At 38.7% G+C, this 23,411-nt stretch overlaps 2 protein-coding genes across 10 annotated transcripts in view; one reads left to right on the forward strand and one right to left on the reverse strand.

Moving 5' to 3' along the window:
• Nucleotides 1–9,864, reverse strand: part of DDB2 (damage specific DNA binding protein 2) — a 36,359-nt gene extending 26,495 nt beyond the window's left edge. Inside the window, exons 1-2 of one of the 3 annotated variants that reach the window (XM_081953444.1) lie at nucleotides 9,593–9,843; nucleotides 163–334 (exon numbers count right to left, since the gene is read on the reverse strand). In XM_081953444.1, coding sequence (XP_081809570.1) covers nucleotides 163–325 — 163 coding nt within the window. In that variant the 5' untranslated portion in view covers nucleotides 326–334; nucleotides 9,593–9,843. Of the gene's footprint in view, nucleotides 1–162; nucleotides 335–2,121; nucleotides 2,291–9,592 lie in introns of those variants that run through there. The other 2 variants (XM_081953445.1, XM_081953446.1) reach the window with 2 other exon arrangements.
• PACSIN3 (protein kinase C and casein kinase substrate in neurons 3) overlaps nucleotides 8,165–23,411 on the forward strand; it is a 35,787-nt gene continuing 20,540 nt past the window's right edge. For 2 of the 7 annotated variants that reach the window (XM_081953482.1, XM_081953480.1), the window contains exon 1: nucleotides 10,146–10,312. The gene's annotated coding sequence lies outside the window, so the exon portion shown is untranslated. Of the gene's footprint in view, nucleotides 8,258–9,010; nucleotides 9,280–10,140; nucleotides 10,313–23,411 lie in introns of those variants that run through there. The other 5 variants (XM_081953479.1, XM_081953478.1, XM_081953483.1 and 2 more) reach the window with 5 other exon arrangements.

Here is a 23,411-nt window from a genome sequence, read left to right on the forward strand (position 1 = left end):
AAAGTATCGATAAAATAAATACACCTCTCAAGCAATTTAATTAGAAGCAGTAAGTCCTTCTGCACAGGGCACAACTCAATAATCAGTACATTGTTTACCTTAATGTGATGTTTGCCAAATAATTATTAAATCATTTACATGACCATTGTTGGCACTGGTTACCTGATTTTTGTAGTTGTTTGGTTTTCCTCACAAATAGTTTTTTTGCTTGTAACTCATTATCCAGTTCTCCATAGTCTCGCCTCCTTTTTCTAGATGATTTTGACACTATTTCTGATTGATGTGGATTCGGATGCTCATCCTTTGACTGCTTCCTAGAACCCATTTTGTTCAACTGAAAAAAAAGCAATGTAATAGGAGTCAGAAAACTAAGAATTTGATCTTTTTGAAATCAAGTTTCTCTCCTACTACAAATTCTTATTTAAACTTTTTAAAATTACATTTATATTCAGTATTTCTTCCATCCTGGTACTCAAGGCTGCTTATGTGGCCTTCCAACATACATCATATTTGGGCCCTGGCCACCCATGACAATTTACTTTCAACTTGTGGCAGTCTCTAACAATATTCCAGAGAAATCCTCTTATTTGCTACTTATTTCCAAATTGTTCTTGTTCTATACTAGAGGAAAAACTAGATAACTTTTCATTAAATCCCCCATCTAATTATGGTGCAGCTTTACACATATTAAAATAGATAAAGTAGAAGACATTTGCTTCAGTCATATTACTCTGTAATTTTTAACAAATGCAATTTTTACTTAAAAGTAAACCCCACTATCTTTAATGGCCCTCATTTCTATCTAATCTCCAGATTTACTAGCTTAGCCTTTACATCCACTTGTACTGTTTTTTCTTAAAGACTGAAAAACAATCAATCAATTTAAAGCATAATTCTGCACAATTTCGACAAGTGTGTAATTTTGACAATCTACTAAAATGTAAACAGGCAACATCTAATTATCCTAGACAGATTCAGATGTATACAAGTAAGGAGATATGGCTTCTCTTCAGTCTTATAATTGCCATCTTTCTCCTAGTAAATAACTGGATTGTCCCATCTTTATCCTGTGTCTCAATTCAGTTCAGAAAATAGATGAGCCTTCCTCAACCCAGCGAACTCTGGATGCAAGACTACAAAACCTACCAGAACAGCCAATATAATGTATACAGGGTTTTGTGTTCAAGATTATGAAAGTTGTACAGACAACTGGGGGGCACCAGATTAGAAAAAAAGATATAACAATGCATTCAAAACAGGGACATACTGACATATGCAATTTAGGTTTGTTACAGAAATGTTTCTAACCACATCCTAAGGTTTGTCAGTAATTTTTGTATTTGCTTTTCATGTCAGATTCAGCAACATAACAAAGTTCTGCCTGAATTTTTAAAAAGTTCAGAAAACAATCACAAGCCGAACTGATACATCACATTACCTCCTCCTCTACCATGTAGCATTTTTTTAAGAGAAAAAGATTTCTGACGATAATTGTTTTTAGCATGGAATATTCATTTACACACCCTCCTTTATGCTAGTATCTCTCTTCGTACAGGCGACAATCTATATGAAGACTCCCATGCAGCTGAAGAATTAGCGTTTGAATTGATAGATACCCTTCCTGCCTGGGTTTAGGACAAGTTCGCTACATCTAACCTGCCCTGAGTTTTGGGAGGCTGAAATGCAGTTTTGGGATCCTCGTGCAGAGAAGACTCTTTCTCCCTCCCCCCCGCCCTCCCAAAAAACCCCACACACATTTCCACACAAATAAAAGGCACGTTTTGCCATCAGCATCGAGCAAGGAGCAGGGTCCGTTTGGAACACTTTCTTTTCCTTACGTAAGACTTTATTTATAGGCACCCGAAACTTCCCCCTTCGGATATACTCAAGGGCTGACTACTCGGAAAAGCAAAGCCCATTCAGAAATGGAAAGCGGACTGGGAAGCCGGCCGCCAGCATTAGCAGGACGCCCAGCTGCAAGGCAAAGGCTACACGTGTCCAAAGCAAAGGAAGCCTCTCTCCAAGGCACGAGACTCTGGGATAGGCTGGGGAATTAGAAAGAAAACAGCAGCTCCATGGCCAGGAGTATTGGGGGGGGGGAAGAGAGAGACCCCTCCTCACCTGGAGTCTCGCGACCTAGCTTGCACGTTCCCCAGTAGCGATGCAGAGGCTCGCCGGGATAGGCAACCCCCACACAGGCACTTGCGTCCCGAAATCTCTCTCCTCGGTAGTTTCATAATCTGGAGAGGAGGAGGAGGAGCGAGCGAGCGAAAACGAAAACAGTGAAGCGGTTTACGCGGGAAACCCGTTTGGGTTCCTGCCAGGCCTAGAAACGGAGCGACGGGCCTCGTTCACCAAGGTTCCCACTCGCCGATAGAGGGCGCCGCAAGGAACGGGTCCAAGAAAGGCGAAGGGGAAAAGTTTATGGAGATTCTCAGTCGTTCTGGTCATGGGTATCCCAAAGCTGCTTTTTTTCAAGAGGCAACTGGACTTTCTTTGTTTTTCCTGGAAGAAGCTTCTTGGATGATGAGTGAATGTCTTCCAGGAAAAACGTACGTGCAGTTGCCTCTTGAAAAAGCACCTTTGGGGGGAGGGGAAATGCCAGGAGACATGCCTTGAACTCTCCACAGAGGGTGGGAAGAGGGGGTGCCTTGGACTGGAGTTCAGACCACAGACCAAACAATGGAAAGAGAAGAAAAAGAGGTCCTTTCAATCTTTCTCATGGAAAGAAAAAAATAATTTGCCCATTCCTTAAGTCAGCTAGGGATACAGACTTATTGCAGCAATTCTCTCACCCTTAGGTTGCGGGGAGGGGGCACCTCTGATGACGCATTTAACCACCGGTGGTTAATTTAACTGTGATTTAAATGACACCCTAACCGGACTACCCACACAAACCTATTTTACACAGGTTGCTAGGTTAAAAATGGGGTTGGCTAGTCTGTCTGTGGCAGTTTAGAAGCCTTAGTAAAAGGCATTGTAGAAAATGCAATAATGGAAAGGAAAGGATTTTCCTAAGGAAAAAACCATGCATCAAGGAGTTTTTTAATATCATGTAGTTCTGAAACAATTGTAGATTTATCTTAGAACGTACAGTAGTAAATAAAATAAAAATCCAGCAGTTATGTGAGTTGAGACAAGTGTGAATTTTAGGTGAGTTTTATCCTGTAAAAGGATCTACATACAGCAAAGAACAAAAGAAAGAAGAAAAGCCAATGTTGGCAAGAAGATGAGAAAACATTTGCATTACAATCTACTTTAGTATTACAGAAGATGTTATATGCTGTACAAAATGTCCAAACATAATTTTTGATATAGTCCAGTAAGAAGTACATTTTTTTCTTGACTGCAAAGATACATTTTCCCATTTATTACACAATTGAGTTTTTATAACATCCTCCCGCATCAGAGCTGTGCCATGAGAATCTTCATTTCTGCTCAATTTCTTTTAGAAAAGGAAAACTCCCTTATCTAAAACTATATTTTAAGGAAGACAAAAAGAATTCCAAAATAGCACTTAAAGCCAGTAAGAATGGCACTGATTTTAATGGTACAAAATTAATTCATTGTTTCTCCAAATATTTATATATTTTAATAAATTTAAAAAAAATAAAATTGCCTTCAGTTTCTTACTAAATATACCATGTGTAAATACTATAGCCTTTAAATTGTAGAAAAAAACTTTAAAGAACAAATGCTACTACTATAAATGCATTTAAGAGTATGGATTCAATCTACCAAAAAATAGTTTACCTATGTGCTAGAAAATATATCCCAAATCTGAGATCACAGTTAAGTCTTTAGGATGTATTAAGATCTAATTTCCAGTACTTAAATTATTTTTACCAATAGGATAATATGGGTAGAGTTACTCGCCTATTTAGCAATAGCACTTAGACTTATATACCACTTCATAGTGCTTTACAGCCCTCTCTAAGCAGTTTACAGTGTCATCATATTGTCCCCCAACAGTCTGGGTCCTCATTTTACTAATCTCAGAAGGATGGAAGGCTGAGTCAACCTTAGTTAAAATAGTTTGTGATTTGTGTGAATGCAGACAATTGGGTTACTTTAACAAATAATTATTCAGTTAACCATGAATTAGTATGTTGTGCAAATTGATTTACACATCCTACTAAGCTCTAGTATGGGTTATTTGTTTTTGGTTTAATATGCTGAATGAACCCAGTCAGTGTGATTGGTAAACTATGGCTGATAGACTAATCCTATGGCTGATAGACTAATCCTATGGGTTTAGACAAACCATGGTTAATAAATGCATATTAACGCACATAACTTTTAGGCTCAAAAAATTTGGAACCAGAGTACAAGGGAAAGATGAAATGTAAAAGAAATTGAGAAGGCATTTGTTAGGGATGTTATAAAATACATTCTTACAACAGATGACTAGACTTATTTGCCAACAGATACACCACAATGTTTAAACAAGTTAAGAAGAAATTTGTCTTTTTTTACATTTGTTGTATTGTACAGTCTAAAGAAAATAGACTATAACCATGGGTCCTTTTCTCAAGCTTTTCATTACAGGCCTTGAATGCTTGCAGATAATTAAAATAAATTCAGCACCCACTTCTAAAACTTAATATACAGATATGATCAAGAACAAGAAAAGAATTTGAAAACTGTGTACAAATAGCTCACTTTATTTGCATCTATTGTCTTCAATTTGTTAGATATCAATGATACATAAATTACATACAACTAATCTAGGAATATTAATGGGTAGAAAATATGAACTTATCTCTATATAAAGAAGCAGGTTCTTAGATATTTTAGCTGCAGAGGTGGGGAAAATGAAAAATTGACAGGATGTTAACAATGTCCATAGTTCAGTGGTAAAACCTGTTTGGTCTCAAATTCAATCTTTGGTAAGTCATTAAAAGAACGAGGGGGCGGGGAGGGGGTTTGAGACCTCTGCCAAAGACTCTACAAATCATTAGAGTTGAACAATTGTAGATCAGATGGAGCTTTTCCTATGTGTCTTTAACAGTTTAAAAAATGTTCTGAGAAATAATGTTTGTACTGATCGGAGGTAACTCTTTATTTTGCATGTTTTTAATTGAGACCAAGGGGGAAAACTTTGTTTTATAATATTCTGTCTACTTTTTCTTCTGTTCCAAGTTGGAGAGAGAGAAAAAAATGCAAGTTTAATCTTATCCCATATCATTTTAATCAAATGTCTTTCTTTAAAAGTGGTGTGCAATTCCTTAAAATTCTATATAAAAGGTAAGCAAGTAAAGCAGGGTATAGAGTTCTATTCAAAAGCCACATTTTTGTATAATTCTTTTTATAGCACGCTAAAAGGTTATAGAGTTGGAAAAGACACTGTTTTTCCTCAAGAAATAAAAGTTTGTTTGTAACTGCTTCAAATGAGTTTCATAAAGGAAAGTTTGTTCCTGCCAATTTGGGGATCAGCAGTGACACTCTACACCAGAGCTACACTTTTAAGTAATCAAGAACAATTAAAAAGCAGCTTCTGGATTTTGGAGAAATCTATTTTCTGAACAGTGAGATGAATTCTGTAATTTTTTTCTTTTTTTAAAAAAAGAGGTAACTACTGTACCTTGAGTTCTGTAATGAAGTATCATGGGAGGTTCAAATGCTCTTTTTGTCTTTGCTTCAGTCCAATAACACACTTGTGTCCAATAATACCTTTGCATAAATATCTCATCTGTTTTATCATACTTAAAATCCTGGAGATGATGGCATATATTATAATAAAGGAAGACCATGTTACTGTGAAGTTGTTGGAGTCTGTGATGGTGCTCTTTATGTAAATATAGGGGCAAAGTAGATATCTGTTCTGATTGTAAGGTTTGGTTTGGGTATTAGGATCATTTTTCCATTTCTGGTTGCTTGTGAGAATTGGTTTCATGTTGGATGTAAATCAGCTTCTGTCTGTCTGTGACTATAGGCCTGCCACCCAATGCCTGAGAAAATGAACTGTCATTGTCTAGTATGAGTTGTAGCTTATTAATAATGCATCTGAGTGGCTTGGGCTGTGTAGGAGGCAACCAGTAATATTCTATTATTCTGTTTTTGTGGTTACTTAATAGGCCCTCCCTAGTTCTATTGATCTGGCTCTATTGATTTGTCTGTTGGTCTCGCTGTAGGGGAAGTTCAACCTCTGAATGCTTGTTTAAGACCATCAAAGCATCTCTGTGAAGTGGGTCAGAATAAATGGGGTTGCAGCGTACAGCTTGTATATAAATGGTAGAATTGATTATGTTCAGTATTCTAGGAGGAAGTGGTATGTGTTCATGATCTGTAGATTCCCTGTGTGACATAGTGTTTATGAGTTGATTAAATCCATATACGGTATAAATCTACCATGACATCAAGGAAGTAGACTTTTTTTTATAGATAGGGTAGGGCTAAGATTGATGGCAGTGTGGAAACTGAGGTGTGATGGAATTTGATGTAAGACTTTTTTTACATTGCAGATAATATCAATGAATTTCAAGGAAAAGAGGTTTCAGGGTTTAAGCGTATAGGAGATATTATTCTGTCAGTTATTAAAAAGTTGGCATATTGTGTGACCACAGCCATGTTACTGATTTGCAGATCAATATTGCCAAAGATAAAATACTTACGTTATAAAGATACATAGTCTGGTATCAAACTGTGTTGCATTGATATCAGTGATGTTCCCAAAATTGTTCACAAAAGCAGAACAATTGGTTGTTAACTTCAGTTAAAAAATCAAGCCCTGAAGTGTATTATTACTGTAAGCTACAACCCATACCAAATAAACACTCCTTTTTTAGGCATTGGCAGTCTCATGCTTGCACTCAACTGGAAGCAGATTTTCACAAGCAATCAAAAACAATAGAAGATGATGTTAACATGGAAGTAGAGCCTGCAACCAGCCCAAATATCTATGTTGCCCCCACATTCACAACAGCAGTAGCACCATCACAGTTTCCAACAACTTCACACGCAATATTGGAGGCACTTTCACATGTACTTCCTCTAGTGTAATACACACCATCATCTGTGGGGTCCTTGGTACTCTCTGAGCTTGTTGTTTTCTGGAAAACATTTCATTATCAAGCTAGGTAACATCGTCAGTGCTAGAGGGAGTTGGGTTTTCTCCTCAGCTAAAAGTAAACAACAGCCTAATTAAGAAACAACCAAGACCACTCTCTCCAACACTGGCAGGGAAAGCCATTAGTATATAAAATTAGAGCAACTCCCCTCTAGCACTGATATTACCTATTTTGGTAATGAGATGTCTGCAAAAAAATAACCAGGCTCAGATAGCACCAAGGACCCCCAATTCAACTCTGAGTTACAAACAATCTTTTCTATCAATACATAGTCTGTCATCAATGCCCCAGTGGATTCTAAGTGGGACAAATAGGTCACACTGCGAACAAACCTGAACAAATGCAATGTTTTTAATATATTATAATTAAAGCTTATCCCTTTCAACAAATGTATTAGTCTGAAAAGGTGCTATCAGATTGCTTCTGACTTTTGGATATCATACTGTAGACCATGGGTCCTCAAACTACAGCCCATGGGCCGCATGCAGCCCACCAAAGCCATTAATCCGGCCCGTGCAGGACCACAAGGCTGCCCCAACCACGTCATCCCGCCCACCCTTCAGCCGAACGCAGGATTTACCTTTGCAAGCCCTGCGAACTGGAACTGAAAGGTAGGGCCAACAATGTTGGCCTGCAGAGACATTCTGGAGGCAGGGGAGGTGAAAAACGGGGCGCACAGATACCCAGGAGGCCAAAATCAGACAAAACCGGCCCATTTTTGACCTAAGAAGAGCCATTTTTCCTGGTTTTGGCCTGCAGAATGCTTCTGGAGGTATGGGTGGGTGAAAAACAGGGGGTACAGACACCCCAGGTGGTCAAAAAATGGGCAAAAATGATCTAGTAAAAAGAAAAGGCAACCAAAAAGAGCAACATGCAAATAAAAGCAAATAAAACACCCCCAAGAGCAAAAAAGTAAAGTTTAATTTGTGTGCATTGTTCAATTGGCCACGTCCATCCAGACACATGATCTAGCCATGCCCACCCATTCACATGACCACCTAGCCATGCCCACCAACAGTCTGAGGGACCGTGAATTGGCCCCTTTAAAAAGTTTGAGGATCCCTGCTGTAGACTAATACAGTTCCCTATTATTATTTGCACCCTAGTAAATCACCTTTGAAGAAGAATACCTAATTATAATTATTTAGATTTGCTTAGCTATGGTTTTGATGCACTGATTCTTTTTGGTAAGACCCACTAAATTTAATAAGATGTTTTGAATAAACTGCTAAGGAAAATAAGCGTATGTGCTTATGGACAATTTTCTAGGATTGAACATTCTGATAACTTATGGGAACACAAGTATTTTTCTGATACAGTGGCTAAGTTTTACACTCCTTGCTTCCTTACCTTAATGTAATGCCATGCACCTACTCATTGTGTACAAAATATTTTCCTATTGAGTAGTTAATAGTGACTATTTCTTACACATAAATGACTCAAACATTTGCATAGGGTGTGAACTTCAGATAGAAACAAGTACTGGCATATTTCCATTGGTGGTAGAACCTTAATGACTGGTAATATAGATTGGGATATTGTGTCTATTCCTCAGAAGAATAGTCATTTGCATTACTTAAAAAAATTTTAAAATCTCGCAGATACAAAAAAGTTCATAGGTCAAATAGAAAACCTTGACTTAAATGGAATAACTATTAAACAGTGGTATATATAAAGTAAATGTAAATTTATTCTCAAGGCATCATGCCTTATAACAACTAATAATTTTGAAATGTGAGGATGTTTTTTTAAACGTGAGGATTTTTAAAAAAATCAGAGACCTAATACTATTTGTTTAACAGTCCTGAATGTAACCTGAAACTATTGCAGCACCTGGTACTGCTTAATTTGAACCTTAATCATCCCCTCCCACATTCCATTTCAAGGCCCAGCATTTCAACCTTCAGTCGGCCTTTTGCCTCAGGCTTCTTTCTCTGTTTTTGTAACTTCTCGTGAGATGGAGAAATATCAGGGCACTTCAAAAGCCTTTATATTTTCACTACTTTTAGACTGCCCTTATAAGAATCCTAATAAGGATTCTGAAACTTTTAAAATAGAATGATAGAAGTGGAGCTATATTTGTCAGAGCAAATGAGTGGACAAAAATACATTGACCACCATTGAGTTTTTCCACAGCCAGACTTTGCTCTTGGAAACAAAGTGACAGGCTGATGATTATAGGCAAGGAAGGCACAAAGCAGCAGAAAAGGTAAGTTGGCTTTTCCATGTGCAATGCAACAGCTTCAATTAGTGGGATTCTTCAAACCTGACTTATTACTGTCCCTCTGAAGACAAGTTTTTTTTGGGGGGGGGTTGGTAGAGAGGAGTTGACTGAAAACTCTCTGCCTAACTCTTAACATATAAACGCTATTTTTAGGCGTATTTGTTTAATGGCTTACTAGATAAATACAACCCATTTGCCTAAATAAGTGCAGTAGCTATTTTTAAAATGGGAGTTATCTTACATATTGCAATAGTTTTTCTCCCTGTGTTATCTTCCTGTAATAAATGAGCATGCTTACCAAGCAAAGTATCTCATCCTGGGCTCCTGTAATCTACTGAGAGGGGGGCGGGTTCTGCGGTTGGAGATACTTGGAACTGACGCCGGGGCGTAAGCACTTTTGCCTAACCCTAGAAGAAGGACTGGAAGGGTTCGATTACTCATTGGCAGCTCCGAGCTTTCCACATGTGCAGAGGCGCTGCTGCTCCCATGGCGTCCCAGCTCTCAGCCCACAGATTTTCTTCCTTCCAAAACTGGGTGGATACCGACTCTCTCGCCCAGTTTCCAGGATGGCCAGCTCAGCCACCACCACGGCTGCTGGGCAGGGCCTCGGTTCACCCCCCGAGCGGCAGCGGGCTAATTGGATCAGAAAGTCCCTCCCGCCCCGTTGCGGGCAGGGGGGTGGAGGAAACTACGCGTTTTTCCCGGCTTCCTAAAGCCAGGCCTCCTTTGCCCAGAGGAGACGAGCTCCCGCAACGTCCTCCTGGAAGCCTCTGGGGTTTGCCCAAGTCCGCCCATCGCCCGGGAGGCCAGGCCCCTTTCGCTGGACGTCCAGCAGTTGAAATAGGGGGAGGGGCTAGCTCGGCCCGAAGAGATCGCTCGCCGGAGCCAGCCGAGAGGGAGGCGGATTGATCCAGCCTGAAGGGCTTGCGGAAAGGTGCCTTCCCTACCCGCCTGTTGCACCGGAGGAGCCCCGAGACTTTCCGCTCAGCGGGAATCCTCAGAGCAGCCGTCGGAAGAGGTGAGTCTCCTAGTAACCCTGCTCCCCCGGGGCTATAGCGGGGCTCCAGTTAACTGCGGCTCACTGTGCCTGCTGAGCTGAATCCCCCAAGCCGAAGAGAGGCTTGCGAGCGGAGGGGCTCCGGCACCCCCTCCTCCTCCTCCACTGGGAAATGCCTCTTGGACCTGACTTTCCGAGTAGGTAGGAGGGCGCCCATACTCCCCCTGGCTCCTTTTCCGTCGCGCTCGGCTGTTCTGGAAAAAAAGGGGTCTTGGAAGTGGGAAGACAGAGGGCGATTGTCCTCGCTCAGCTGCAGTGCCGGGGAGGGAAGAGCGGCCGGAGCTCAGAGGGGGCGGAGAAGCGTCGCGATCGGCGCGGGGGGCTGCTGCTCGCTCTCCTCTGCAGCCTTCGCTGCCTCCCGGCCGTGGTTTTGGGTCTCCCTCCCACGTTGCTCGCGGCTGGCAGGGAGGGAACAGAACAGCTGTCCCGGTTGAAACTGCCACACCTACCGCTGAGTTTCTGCCGAAGAAGGCATTGTCTGCGCGTACTGGATTCGTATCCCCGATTCCCCGCTATCGGGGAGTTTTGTTTCGTTGCCAAAGCGGGGAGTTTTAATTCTAAAACCGACTCGGAGCCCCGGTCCTTTCATGTTTAGTGCGCCCCTCGGACGGGAATCCATTTGCTGCGGTGCAGCCTAAGGGGTCCTGAGTAGGAAGAGAGGAAGACGGGTGGGAGACGGGTCTCCATTGTGAAGGCGAGAATGGCAGGAGTTACTTCTGCTGAAACCCGAAGCTCCGGGTCCCGCAGGGAGTTGGCACAACTCTTGTTAAACAGAAGGGGCAGAATTCGTTGTGGGGAACCTTCGCTCTGCCCCAGTCCTGTACTTTTACAGGATCCAGGCAACAGTGTTGGCTGTTGGCAACTTTTTATTTTCCCCATCTTCGTGAAAACCAGTGTTAAGCAACGAACTATAGACTATAGCTGCACAGTAGAGGGGCTAGGAATAGTACCCTCCATCTGGAAGCACCTGTAGCTTCAAGCCTAGTAATCCTCCTCTTCCTGCTGTTGTACTTTCAAATACTGCATCCTGCCTTTAATAATACCTTGATATTTGACAGAAGTAATCCAAAAACAACTTAGAATATTTGTCATTTGCTTACTCACCATATGCTCAAGGTGTGAGAATTAAATAAGTGTATCTGTTTAAATGGGATATGCCCAAATCAGCCTGAGAGGATATTAGTTTATCATAACATGATGGAATTTGAAAGGACAGTGGAACTCTGATCTCCATTATGCCACAGAGTTCCCACTTGTCTAGAGATGACTGATGTCAAATAACAGGAGCTAAAAAAGATTGATAATGTGGGCAAGATGTTTGAGGGGGAAAAAACCAGAAGGATAAAAGTTGAAACTCTTATAGTAATAATTATACGTCTTCAGACTTCCACTGATGGTTTGTGTTGGAAATAAACTTCTTTTTAGCTGGGAAATAGATCTCTCAAAATCTTGGACAAGCAGAATCCAGGTGTATTGTCAGCTCTTGTGACTTTGTTATTGGGCTTCATAAATTCTGGACTTGCCTGATCAGAAGGAAAGAGGTTCATATGGCTGCACTCATATTTTTACCTATGCTATCTGGCCTTTGTCCTTTCTTGACTTGGAAGAGGTCAGAAGCTCTTCAAGACAAATGTCAGAAGAATTTTGAAAGCTGTACAAACTGGACCAGTCTAACAGCTTTCTGTGCCAACTGAAGTTTCTTTACTTATTCTGTTTCTTTGAAGAGTTAGTCAAATAAGAGAAAAATCCTGGAGTGCTTCAAATATCTTTTTCTGAATTTCGCATGGCTTCAAAAGATGATGTAAGATCTAAGCAGCTGTGAAACTGCTAATATTGGAATATCTGTTTTTAGTAATATGTGATAATGTAAACCTGCCTGAGGATTTCTTATCTTGTAAATAGAGTTGAAATCTTATTTTAAAAATAATGTCATTTAATTAGATTTTTTTTCTGAACACTATGCATCACATCTCTTAACATAGAGAATAAAAATGACGACTGGATTGCATCTATAATGTAAAGAATAAAATTAGACTGACTCACCTAACTCTAGGCATGAGCTGAAGTGGAGCAGAAATGGAATTATTTATGGTATGTTGCACAATAAAATACCTGATGTTTTATTGAAGGCTTGTTTGTTCCAGGCTTTGTTCCATGGCTTCTGACAGCTTTGACGACTGAAGAAAATAAATGATTGCTTAACCTCTCACAAATGCTACCTAGGAGGTAGAAATATATGAGATATCCTACAGATTTGTGTGTTTTTGTCATGGGAGCCAAGATTAGGCAGTAATTTCAGTTAAGCACTTTATTTTTTTCCCCCTTTTACCTGGATACTTTCTCCAGCATTTCAAGCATGGATGTGTGCTATTTTTTCTAGAACAACAGAAACAAGTTTCTCGTGGGCATTTAACTTCACAATTTCCCAAGGGTGGGAGGTGAGCCTAATTTTTCAAGATGACTGAGATGCTATCTGTGTAGTCAGAGGAAAGTTATTTTGTGCGCTTTTAAGTAAAACAAATTTGACAATGTAGTTTGTGGATACAGTATTTCTAGGTTCAAGTCAGGATGTAAAGAATGACTAACTGTGTGACTTCCAACTGTCTCTAATTTTTGGGACAACTATCCTAGGCTTCATGTTCCATCAGTACCTGAAGGGTGAGATCTTACTGCATAATTGAAACAAGACTGTGTTAAGGTAGAGATGCATATTAAAGGACACTAGCTCTTGGGGTCCTTGATTGCTCTCTGAGCATGATTGTTTGCTTGCAGACATTTCACTGTCTGACCACGTAACATCCATGTGAGCGAATGTGGGGTTCACTCCTTGTTTATTATATACAGTAGCTTGCCCTGTCTGTTTGAAATCCATTGTATACAGGTAGTCCTTGACTTATAATCATTCATTTAGCAACTGTTTGAAGTAACAGCACTGGAAAAAGGGACATGACTGGTTCTAACACAACTGTTGCAGCATCCCCACAGTTGCATGATCAAAATTTGGGCACTTGGCTATAGGCATGTACGATATTTATGATGGTTGCATCATAATTGGTGGGGTCACATTGCCAATTGCAATCTTCCCAAGCAGGAAGCTGGATACAACACCAGCAACAACAATCACATAATTCACTTAACAACTGCAGTGATTTACTGTAACTGTCTTAGCGATTTAATTTTGGGGCTCAGTTGTGGTCGTAAGTTGAGGACCACCTCTACATTGTATATAGGTCCCATAAATCATGAATATAGAAAGGAGGACTGTAATTGAATTAAAGCAAACTATTAAATTTGATTTAGCTATTTCCTAGGTTTTTTTTTTTAATTAATTGAGATTTGGGCGAGGCTAAAATGCCTTTGTAGATTCTTCAGGACTTAATAGAGAGATTATTTATATTCTGCCGCAACCAAAAATTATTCCCTGTGCACAATAGATCATCCACTGCTGCTTAATTCTAGAGCATAAGGATGGTTGGCGCAAAAAGCTCAGAAAGTTGCAGGTCATAACTATTCGCATTGTTATTGAATTCTTAACATACCTATGGGTGAATTTAGTACATTTTTCAGCAAATGATTCAGTTCTTCCATAGATGATATTATTCAGACATTATATCACAGATTATCAATATGTGATACTTGATTATTTACTATAAGATTTATCAATAAAGATGCTCTTTTTTCTGAGGGTAAAAAGAAACTGAAAATGTAGATCGAGCTAAGGAATCTGTACATAAAATCTTGCAAGCCACAGTATTCTTGTTTCAGGGAAGTTTTCTTATACACTACCGTAACTGCTCTTCCTTAAAACATTCGTTTTAAGAATGTTTTGAGGAATCTGTTACATTTCAATAAAGTTTTTATTCTTTGAACTACATATAGAAAAAGCTCTAAGATTCACATTGCACAAAGAGACACCATTCTTGGCCAAGAACCCTTCCTGTAGTTGATGATAACTGTGTTACAGACTCTACATGGCAGGGTTTGGAATAATCTATCAAATGAATTTCCAATGTCAACCCATAAACAGTCACGCTTATGAGAATATAAAAGTTGTCCTTTTCTGCTATAACCGTAATTCTACTGTTTCATGGGTTTTCATTATCTTGGGTAGGAAGAAGAGCGGTGTGAATCTTGGTTTGTCACTTGGACCAACACTTTCCTTGCTTGAACCACAATCTACAGAAGCTGTAGCTGAATCTTCCCACATAGTTGTTTACTGTATAGCCATTATTGAGCTGTCATGTCAATAGATGCATTTAGGCATAATCTGGGTCATTTGACATGGAAATCACATGCCTTGGCATTGGATGTTTAAATATACGGCAACTGTATTAAGAGTAATTTTCTGGTTATTTGCATTGCAGTATTGGGTATTATGTGTGGCATAATTGGAGGTTTAAACTGCATTGCAATTTTCTTGGCATTTACATTGTTGTATTTGGTATTATCTGTGGCATGATTATGGTAGGTTACAATGAGTTTCTTTCACAAGTTAGCCATCCTTCACATACTTTACAACAAGTTGAGACAATATTTCTGCTCTACAGGAATTTAAATTTTGTAGGCTTGTCTAAGATTCTCAAGTCACGTGATTTAAGAATATAGTAAACCTTTGATTAAATAAACTAAGAGGGCATAACTGTCAAGATTCAAATTCATTTAAATGTCAGTTGAATCAGATTATAATATAAGCGAAAAATATGAAATGGGATTTCATGCATACATCAAAGGGTGTAACAGCTGCATAAAATGATGAATAGTTTGTATATTCTAAAATAAGGTCAGTTAATTGGGGGTTAACTGCAGTTTGAAATATATACAGATGCTTGTATATAGATGTTCTCTCATGGACTATAAGCTTAAAAGGTTTTATTTATAAGCAGAGTTGTGCCCATGTGTTGACAGGTTCTCTTAATTTTCCAGTCGCTTGATATGTATCATATTCAATACTATCTCAGTAAAATCACAACAAATGTCTTAGATTACAAGTATCCTTGTGTTAAAACCGAATGGAAAGAATGAAGACAAGTAACTCTTACTAAGATAAATGAATAAATAAATTCATGGGTGGGTTGATAATTGCAGTAGAATTATATACTGTGTATTTGTTAGTCCTGATATATTAACATTTTTCATCTCTATAAACAATAGAGACCCAATTAAATGCAATTATTACTATTGTTTTCATGTAGGCTAGCTATCCTTGAAACATCTTAACTGTATACTAGAAGTATGATTTTGTCCAACTCAAGAGTATCATTTCCTATATATTACATTCCTATGTTAGCAATTGTACAGTCTCAAAATGTGGAATACAAAAGTAATATTTCATTTATATGTTGCTTATTGAAATTTTTTTCAATACAAGTTGTCTCTAGCTACAACTTCATTTCTCAAATTGGGGAAAAAAAAGAATCTTGGTCCTAATTACCCTTGGTGTCTACCAGGGTTTTCTTCAAATGTGTATAAGGTAAAGGTTCCCCTCGCACATATGTGCTAGTCGTTCTGGACTCTAGTGGGTGGTTTTAAAGCCAAAGAGCCAGCGCTGCCCAAAGACGTCTCCGTAGTCATGTGGCTAGTATGGCTAAATGCCGAATGCGCACGGAACGCTGTTACCTTCCCACCAAAGATTTGGTCCCTATTTTTCTACTTGCATTTTTTACATGCTTTCGAACTGCTAGGTTGGCAGAAGCCGGGACAAGTAACAGGAGCTCACTCCATTACACAGCACTACAGATTCGAACCGCTAAACTGCCGACCTTTCTGATCAACAATTTCAGTGTCTTAGCCACTGAGCCACCCCTTCCCTTCATATGTGTATATATTACTGGTAGTCCTTGATTCATGATTACAATTGGGGCCAGAATTTCCACTACTAAGCAAGATGATTATTAAGGAAGTCACACCTGATTTTATGACTTTTTTCTTTCTTTTCTTTTTGCCATGGCTTTTAAGCAAATTACTACAGTTGAGTGAATCATATGGTTATTAAGTGAATCTAGCTTCCCTCATTGACTTTGTTCTTGGAAGCTGGCTGAGAATGTTGCCGGTTGCAATCACATGACCCCAGGATAACAAAACTGTATAAATATATGACAGTTGCCAACAGCCCAAATTTTGACCACAAGGCAGTGGGGATGTATGACAGTTGTAAGTGCAAGGACCAATCATAAACCATAAGTCATTTTTTCAGTGCTTTAGTGGTTGATGAATGAATGGTTGTAAGTCAAGCACTACCTGTGTGCCTGTGTGTTTATACAATTTATATATACATTTAGAATTTTTCAATGTAGCAAAATATACAAAGCAAACAAGAACAAAGATAGAAAAATGTAAGAGATAAAAGAACAGCTTTAAAAATACAAATAAAACCAAATACTTACGCCTTCTACTTTTCCTTCTGTTAAGTAATTGTTCCCTTAACCTTTCCCAAACTTTATCCCTTTTTGTGTCTACTAGAGTTTTCAGTTATTCACTAAAATAGGAATTATGCAACATTTGTTTGGAGCTGATCACCTGTATTTCATAATTTAACCCGCTGCAGAAGAAGGATGTCTGACCATGAGGAAAAAACTGACGAGTGGGGATAAAAATTTAGTTAGCATTAAGTTAAATATGGTGTAATTACTCCAGGGGTGGGCTGCTATGAGTTCGTGAGAAGCAGTAGCTAAAGTTACGGCTGGTTTGGAGAACCTCCAAATCCCACCCCTGGATGGTCCTGCCCACCCAGCTCTTCCCGGGAGTCTCTACATGACCCGTTTTGGATGCGAGGTAAGTGCAGGGCCCGTACAGAGGCTTGGGGAGGGGGAAAAACTGGCCTCCCTGAAATGCCAGAAGATCTCTGAAGATGGGGGAGGCAGCTTTCACCCTCCCAGAGGCTCGAGGAAAGCCAGAGCCTGGGAAAGGCGAAAACACCCCTCCACCGTGGTGCAGGAGACCGACTAGGCCACGCCCATCATAGCCATGCCCACCCAGCAACCAGGCAGAGAACCTGTTACTGAAAGCCCACCCCTGAATTACTCCCCTCTCACTTGAGGCACAAATGATCAGACTCAAATTATCCTACTTTGGAAGCCTCAGTCAAAGACTTAGCTCCTTGGAAAAGGCTCTAGTGCTGGGAAAGATGGAAGGAAAGAGATGAAGAGGATGACCAGCAGCAAAGTGAACTGGACTCAGTTACAGGGTCAATTAGTGCACCGTTGGAAGACTTGAAAGTTCAGATTAGGCAGAGGTCACCACAGAGAAAATCTATCGATGTAATCACGAAGAGTTAGTACCAATTTGATGACACATAATCATTCCTCGTGTATTCAATAATTGTCCCTGTCAATTGCAATTCAGGGAGAAATTTTGTAGGGCCTCGAGGGAGGCTGCACCCAATAATTTGGGAGTAATGTGTACTGAGACCTCAGGTTGTGTGCCTATAATTAAAAACAGTGATTATGTTATATATTGCACATGGTTTTTAAAACACAATGTTAATGATTCTTGTCAAAACTGAAAGTGGAAACAGTTAAATATCACAATGTTCTTTTTAAAAACCTGATTAAGGTCATTCAAACTATTAAGAATAACTTTTCTAATAAATGCTTTTTGTATCATTCAAATATTCTTCCCACTAAAACAATACATGATTAATGTCTTTCATTGATATATTTAGCTTCCACAACGTTAAATCTTCACATGTTTTCTGTATTTCAAAAATATGAACTTACTCTAATCTGTAATTTTAAGATTTGAGTTGATTGTCTTACATTAATAATAGCATTATATACTGGATTCTTTCAAACGCTCATTACATTTAATATTAATGGATTAATAGCATGAAAATTGATAAACCCATTTTAGATGTTTTGAATGCTTACAGTTATAGATGTTTACAGGCCACATATAGAAATGTTTTTAAAAGTATGTTCCATACTCAAAAGGTCCTGTGAATGTTATGGCAATTCAAGTTATATTCTTTGTCAAATCTTACTTCACACATTGACATGTCTGTGCATGCAATTCATACATTTCTAATCGACTGCCATTATTTCAAACAACATAAAATTGTGGTTTTTTAAAAAAATATAAAGATACTTTTCTTTAAAAATAAAATATTAACATGTTTTTGATTTCTCTACCTTTTTTAAAGTGGAGAGTTCAAATATTCCTTTTTTTTTTTTTTTACAAAAAGCTGCTCCATGGTCTTGACAAGTTCATCACTATAATAATTTCCCAACCGTAGAAGTATTTGAGCCAAGGGCTGCAGCTTTTGAAATGGAAGTGTATCACAAACAGGCACCGTGATCCAAATCTAGAAACTACTTTCGCTAATCATCTTGACAGAAATCTATAGAGATAGTAGCTGAAATAGAATTCATTGGTTTGAAATTAAATTGTTCAGAACCTAGATGAATATATATTTACAATTTTCCATGTAAAAGATTCTGCATGGCTGCTGAATGGCTTTTTAAGGTTATGGTTTAAGGAGAGTTAACTTCAACTGCAAGACTTTTAAGTTCTGCAGCTGGAAACGTTCTTTCTCTTGAGCTGCTATGCTTTTGGAAGGATCACCATTGCTTCTTTAGTACTCATGCCATGTATCTAATTGTACTGAACACAACAGTGATGTACATTAAGGAAAACGTGCATATATATTTTTTGCACTTTGCAAAGTACATGTTATATGGCAAGCGAGCCAGTGTACTGTAGTGGTTGAGAGCCCCAGCCTAAGAACCAAGGTATCATGTGCTTCCTTAGGCACCAAAGTCACTCACTCTCTGTTGGCCCTCGAAAAACATCAAGCTCTGTAACAAGCTGGCTAAAGAACGAATCTTTTATCACATGCACTGGTAGTATCACCATGAGAATTAGGCAAGCACATTTTAAAAAAAGGAAAGGGAAAAAAGGACCCTGCAACCAAGCAGAACAAATGCTAAAAAGAAGAAGGCTGTGTTTCCAAGGAATATGGTGGAGCTGATTTTATGTGCCAAGATACCGCTTCTGTTAAAAATAAGTATAATGAATCAACAAATTAGGAAAAGGCTTTGTTTTCTGTAATATGGGCTTTATTTTTCACCCAACTATGGCTAGGTTGCTTAAACAAATTATATCTGAGTACATTGTATTCAGATATAATTTGTTTAAGCAACCTAGCCATAGTTGGGTGAATTCTTATTCTATAAGAACCAAGATTAAACCATGATTGTAAATCACTCTAACTCATACAACATACGCTATAAAGCTCCTAATGACTTAGAATGTTATGTGAATCCAGTCACATAACTGGGTTGTATCATGATTCTTTATGAATGTATTTTATTTTTCTTTATGAGAGCATATCCACCAAAGACAAATGTCTTGTGTGTCCAACCACACATGGCCAATAAAGAATTATATTCTATTCAAGAGTGAAGGACATTGCTATATAAAGCAGCAGCTGTATGCTATATTCTAAAAAAAAAATGCATTTCCCTTTTTTGGAAACAATACATTCTCAAAAAAAATGTAGTGTACCTCCATCCTGATTTTCCAATCCTAATTTCCAAAATAGCTATAATACATTCTTTGTGGTGTTAGGCATCCTTGGATGTGGTTTTTGTTTAAAGAAGAGTGCTACATCCTGTTTAAGATTGAGAGAAGTGGTAAACTAATAACATCTGGCCTCCTTCCTGTGCTGAGCAAAGGGGTTTATCATGAGTGCTAGTCCTTCCCTGTATCTCTTCCATCTGTTATTCCCAGACAAGTTCTTCCCCAAAAAAGCCCTTAAAGTAATGCAGGCTTGGCTGATGCACAGCTGTAAGCTTTTAAGTTTGCTACTGGTGGATGGCTCTAAAGCTTACACTGAGATTGGATTTTGTTTTTCTTGGAGGAAGCAATGTAATAAATTAGTTACTGTGGCAAATGGGTAAACAATCTATTGAAGCAGAGGAACTGATCACAAATAAGCAATTAAAGCATGGAGGTCCTTCCTCTTATTCTGTTTCATTAGGAAACACTTTTGCCTTAAGAAATATGTCTTTGGCCTCTCGGTGTTTGAGTTTCTTGAACTTTTGCTTATCACTGCCACTGAATGTTATCAGAACTTAATGTAAAGGTAAAGGTTCCCCTCGCATATATGTGCTAGTCGTTCCTGACTCTAGGGGGCGGTGCTCATCTCCATTTCAAAGCTGAAGAGCCAGCGCTGTCCGAAGTCATCTCTGTGGTCATGTGGCCGGCATGACTAAACACCGAAGGCACATGGAACGCTGTTACGTTCCCACCAAAGGTGGTCCCTATTTTTCTACTTTCATTTTTTACGTACTTTCAAACTGCGAGGTTGGCAGAAGCTGGGACAAGTAACAGGAGCTCATTCTATTATGCGGCACTAGGGATTCAAACTGCCGAACTGCCGACATTTCTGATTGACAAGCTTAGCATCTTAGCCACTGAGGCACCGCGTCCCATTGCTGTTACTAAACTGAAGCAATTTTATTTTTTTGCAAAGATATAAAAGACTGATGTCAATTAGATAATGTGGCTAAAATTGTTGCAGTTTTCAATTACAAGCAGTTATTGATTTCAGGGGAGTGATTACTTTTATGTACTGGCACATCACAAATCAAATAAAAACAACAATTGGTGGTGTTTGCTTATATTCCCTTTATATGTAGGTAGAAGCCACATGAAGCTCTGATAACATTCAATAGTGGAGAGATGCAAAATTTAAAACTTTGAAAATTTTGAAAATCCAAAAGCCAGCAGATACTTTTTTTCCCATGGAACTGTATTTTCTGTACGTATTAGTTTAGTCTCTGAGAGAAATCATGTTTCAGTGAATAAAATAGAGCCATCACTGGACAGGAAAAAATAGTGCCTATATGGCAGCCTTAATGGAAAGTTTGCTTGGGAATATGGCTGATGCAAGCTTTGTATTGAGTTATATTAAATGTAGAGCAACAAACCACAGAATAGGACAAAAACACTGAGATATCAAGGAAAAACTTGAAATTAGTAGTGAAACAAGTTGTGAATTAAATATGTTGCCTCAATATTATTTTCTAAAGAAGTGATGAGGATTAGATTTGTAGTATTTTAAAATACGTGGCTTCAGAGTTTTGCTTCAGAGTTATTTTGTTCTGGGAAGGGTTATGGCCTACTTGGCTTCATTTGTCCTTGGCTGAGACACAATGCTCCATTTGTGGCATCAAAGTATTCATGCTTCCAATACCAGGGCAAGGGACATGAATTTTAGACCTATAAGAGAAAACTGGGGATATAGCCTTTCCTAGTGATCAAATTACGGTTCAGTTCTTTTGGAAGAAACGTGAGGAATCTCTTCCCATTAATGATATGTACAATTTTGTGTTGGGGGAGAAATGCATAACAAGAATTAGGAATGTTATTGGACACTGGTAGTAGCGCTGATGGAGAGAAATTTATCTAGAACTGATGGGATTCTGCTCTTCACAGGGATGGCTTAAGGACAAAATCATTCTCTTCAAGAGTTTGGAAAGAAGGTGGGCTAAGCATTTTAAATTCCTTTGGTGTAGTCCAGGTTGTTGTTTTTTTAGCAACCTTAAGGTACACTAGTCAGAAGTTGGCACAGAATTCTGGTAGAGGTCTGAACAAAGCAGAATGTGTGATTACATTAACCACAATTAATCTCAATTGTATGCTTTGGTTGATACATCTAGTAGTATATTAAATTATAGCAAATGAGTATAAACTACAAGTGAGTAATTGCATCTTCTCTCTTTTGCACACTAAAGTTTCTCCCCCTCCAGATCATCTCTAAATGTCACATATCAGAAAAACGTCAAACCTTTAACCTCCATTTCAAAACACAATCCCCCCCCCCACGTCAAATTAGGTATCTTCACTCAACTTTTTTGGTGTGATTACCTGACATTATTCTGTTCATTTTTAAAACAAAAAAATTGTCCCCCCAAAACTACCCACTCTTGCCTGGGTCAAAGTTGTACTCATGAATAATATACAGATAATCTTCGAAGTACAATTGTTGGTTTAATGGCAGTTCAAAGAAAAAGTGACTTATGACCTGTATTCACACTTATGTAGCCATAGTCACATGATTGCAATTGGGATGCATGGCAACTAGTTCATATTTACGACTGTGGTGATTTGCTTAATGCCTATCTGGGGAAGCTAGATTTGCTTAATGAGCGTATGAATCACTTATATAACTATAAATTGAAGACTCCCTGTGTATTTGTTACTAACATATAAGGTTGCATGTGTCTATGAGAATGTCTATGAAATGGCATTGAACTTGATTGTTGCACAAAGCACTCAGTTCTCCAAGTCCTAATTGGTGACAATGTTCACTTCTTACATCTAAATTTATCATAGGTTCCTGCACTCTCCCCAGAGATTTTGCTGATTCATTCTTCATTGGGATGGGTGACTTGCCCTTTCTTCTGTTTCCAGATATCGGAAAGAGTCAAACCTTTTCATCTAGTCAGCACATTTGGAAATGTGAAACCATGCTCGGACCAATCCCATGACACACATTTATCAGCAAGTAAAAGTGGTTGCCCACCACTCCCTCTTCCCTCCCAAGTTGAAAATTCCACCCCAACTTATTTTTGTCCTCCCTACCCTGATCACTTAGGTGACCAATTTCCAGGCAGTCCAAGAATGCATTGGGGTGAGCCATTCACTATTTTTACTTCCTAAAAGTAGACATAAAGCAATTAGAGGGTGACACTTTCATTTGAAAAACACTAACTTTGCTTGCAGTTTTCTTAGTTTGCCATTGCTTCCTTCCCAGGGCTGAGAAAGACTGGCTAGCTTAAAGTCACTCAGTTGGCTTTCATGGGTAAAGCATAAAAGGAAACATTGTTTTCTGGTTTCTAGTCTGATGCTTTAACTATAACACGTAACTGGCTCTTACAAATATTACAAAAATATGTTTTGTAATCAGATAATGAAATATGCTATAGTATGTGCTGATAAGGTATATCCTGTAGTATACATAAAGACTTGAATGAAAAGAAAATGGGTAAATAAATACTTCAATTGATTTCCCTAAGTAAGATAACTCTAACCCATTTCAAATTTCCTATAACACAGG

This window comes from Natrix helvetica, assembly GCF_964273705.1.
Source record: "Natrix helvetica genome assembly, chromosome: 1".
Lineage (NCBI taxonomy): Eukaryota > Metazoa > Chordata > Lepidosauria > Squamata > Natricidae > Natrix > Natrix helvetica.